The 1,955-nt window shown below is 34.7% G+C and overlaps 1 protein-coding gene across 1 annotated transcript in view; it reads right to left on the bottom strand.

Annotated features, from left to right (window-relative positions):
* Positions 1–1,076: 1,076 nt before the first annotated feature.
* Positions 1,077–1,955, bottom strand: part of LOC131885356 (uncharacterized) — an 8,033-nt gene continuing 7,154 nt past the window's right edge. The window contains exons 13-15 of the mRNA XM_059233384.1: positions 1,548–1,630; positions 1,370–1,481; positions 1,077–1,300 (exon numbers count right to left, since the gene is read on the bottom strand). Coding sequence (XP_059089367.1) covers positions 1,197–1,300; positions 1,370–1,481; positions 1,548–1,630 — 299 coding nt within the window. The 3' untranslated portion in view covers positions 1,077–1,196. The remainder of the gene's footprint in view (positions 1,301–1,369; positions 1,482–1,547; positions 1,631–1,955) is intronic.

Here is a 1,955-nt window from a genome sequence, read left to right as displayed (position 1 = left end):
CGTGATAATCATATCCCGTTTGCACGAACTGGCTTTTTGTATTTGGTCAAGAAAATTACTCTGTGCCCCTTAAATAATGCCTGCCATTTATGCAAACTTCCTAATGAGTAGAAATTTAAACTCTACTAAAAGATAACTCATTCATTTTTCACCAATGCTTAATGCTGTTTGCCAAATTTGTGGATTAAAACTAAATTATCAATTGTCCATCCCAGTTATTCTAATATGCTAACATTTATGTACATGTGCTTTTATTGCCTATTCCATACATTTCTTTTACATTTTGTCAGTGTAAGTTCCTCATCAATTAGAAAAATGATTCTTGTTGATTTTCTATCTATGCGTGCTTCTGAGCCAGTTTTACGCAATATTTCCCTGATTTGAAAGACAATTTAATTGTTTTTGATTAATTTGATGTTCATGGGTACTTCATTTCTTCTTGCAACTTTCAAAATTAATTCAGAAATATTTAGTGCATGGACGTAGTTGTAGATCAATGAGATCATTATTTAATTAAAAACACTTAAATGTTCTATGTAGTTCGGATAATCTTGTTTTATTGATACTAGCGTTACAGTCTTGATTCAACACAATGGCCTAGCTTGGCGGTCAGGGGAAAGCCGTGTCGTTTCCTCTCTTTTGAGTCCCTGATCTGACCCACCCACTCTACTGCAATAACCAAGATTTTCATCATTTACCTCTACTCAATTGTTTATGTTGCAATTCCCGTTTTCACTTTTTTCATGTGTATTGAACAATACTAGTCATTCTCAGTGTGATATCACTTTCTAGTCAATTATTTTATTGCTTTTGCCGCTTTGACATTTTTCGTTTATATATCTCACAATGATTGTACAATGCTTATAAACCATAATCATATTTATTTTTACGCCATGACATGACCAAGAGTCGCAATAAAGATTTTAAAAAAACTTAAAAATGCATATCACGTTGGTATATTATTGCTCGTTCTGGTTTTAAATCCGATAAAAGCCTAAAGGAGTTTGCACTCTAGCATAATCCTTGTTGTGATAATGAAGCACTAATTCACAATTAAAACTTTTCTGTGTGAGCCGTGTTTTATTTCAATAATATAACTGTGATGCAAATTCTAGAGTCTAATGAACTGTTCTAGGCGAGTGATATGATGTGCTATATGATAGCAAAGGGCGATGATTTGGTTCGAATAAACATGTTTAAGCGCAAGGCACTTGATTGTAATTCAAGTTGAAGCCGATCAAATCGGTCAGGTCGGCCGCTAACGTGTTTAATCCCACTTGAAAGTTTGAGCCAGGGGAAGCTGAAAGAGGAAATTATACAAGTTATAAGGGAATAAAGATCTTCCTTAGATTATTAATTCAAGCCTTACATGTCAACACGCCAGGTATAATGTGTTCATTGACGGAGTTCAATACTCCTCCGCAGAATGCGCCAAGGGTTGGAGTAGAAAAGGTAATAAAACTCAAATCAGCACAAGCAGTCTAGAAATGGAGTACATTTTTTGTACAATTTGTTAACATGGCATTATATTATCGATATGCACTCACCATCGCTTTTGTTGTAGGAGCAGACACTAAAAATGCATCTGGGGTCGTGCTCAAAGATTCGCGAATCTGAAGCTGACAATACCCTGAAAATTACAATTTAACTCGTTAAGTTGGAAACACGGCATTCACGAGGGTCTCTTTAGTTATCAAAGCAAAAATTAAAAAGAAAAATCCAGCCCAATGGAACTAAATACTTGGTGAACTATGCATTAGAGCCATAAAACTACTGGATCGCGGCAAAAATCATTGAATGACTGATTAACAACCTAATTGTTGATTGCGAGAGACCATACATTACTTTGCATAATATTTCCTCGTCTTGTCTTTCAGTTAAAGACATCAGCAGTCAAACTGAAGTGGGTCAAAATTCTGCTTCGTTGAGTTCTTATTTTTTTTTTTTTTTTTTTT

The sequence above is a fragment of the Tigriopus californicus genome, chromosome 8 (genome assembly GCF_007210705.1).
Source record: "Tigriopus californicus strain San Diego chromosome 8, Tcal_SD_v2.1, whole genome shotgun sequence".
Lineage (NCBI taxonomy): Eukaryota > Metazoa > Arthropoda > Copepoda > Harpacticoida > Harpacticidae > Tigriopus > Tigriopus californicus.
Note: the sequence above shows the minus strand (reverse complement) of the source record. Positions and strands in the feature narration are given on the sequence as shown.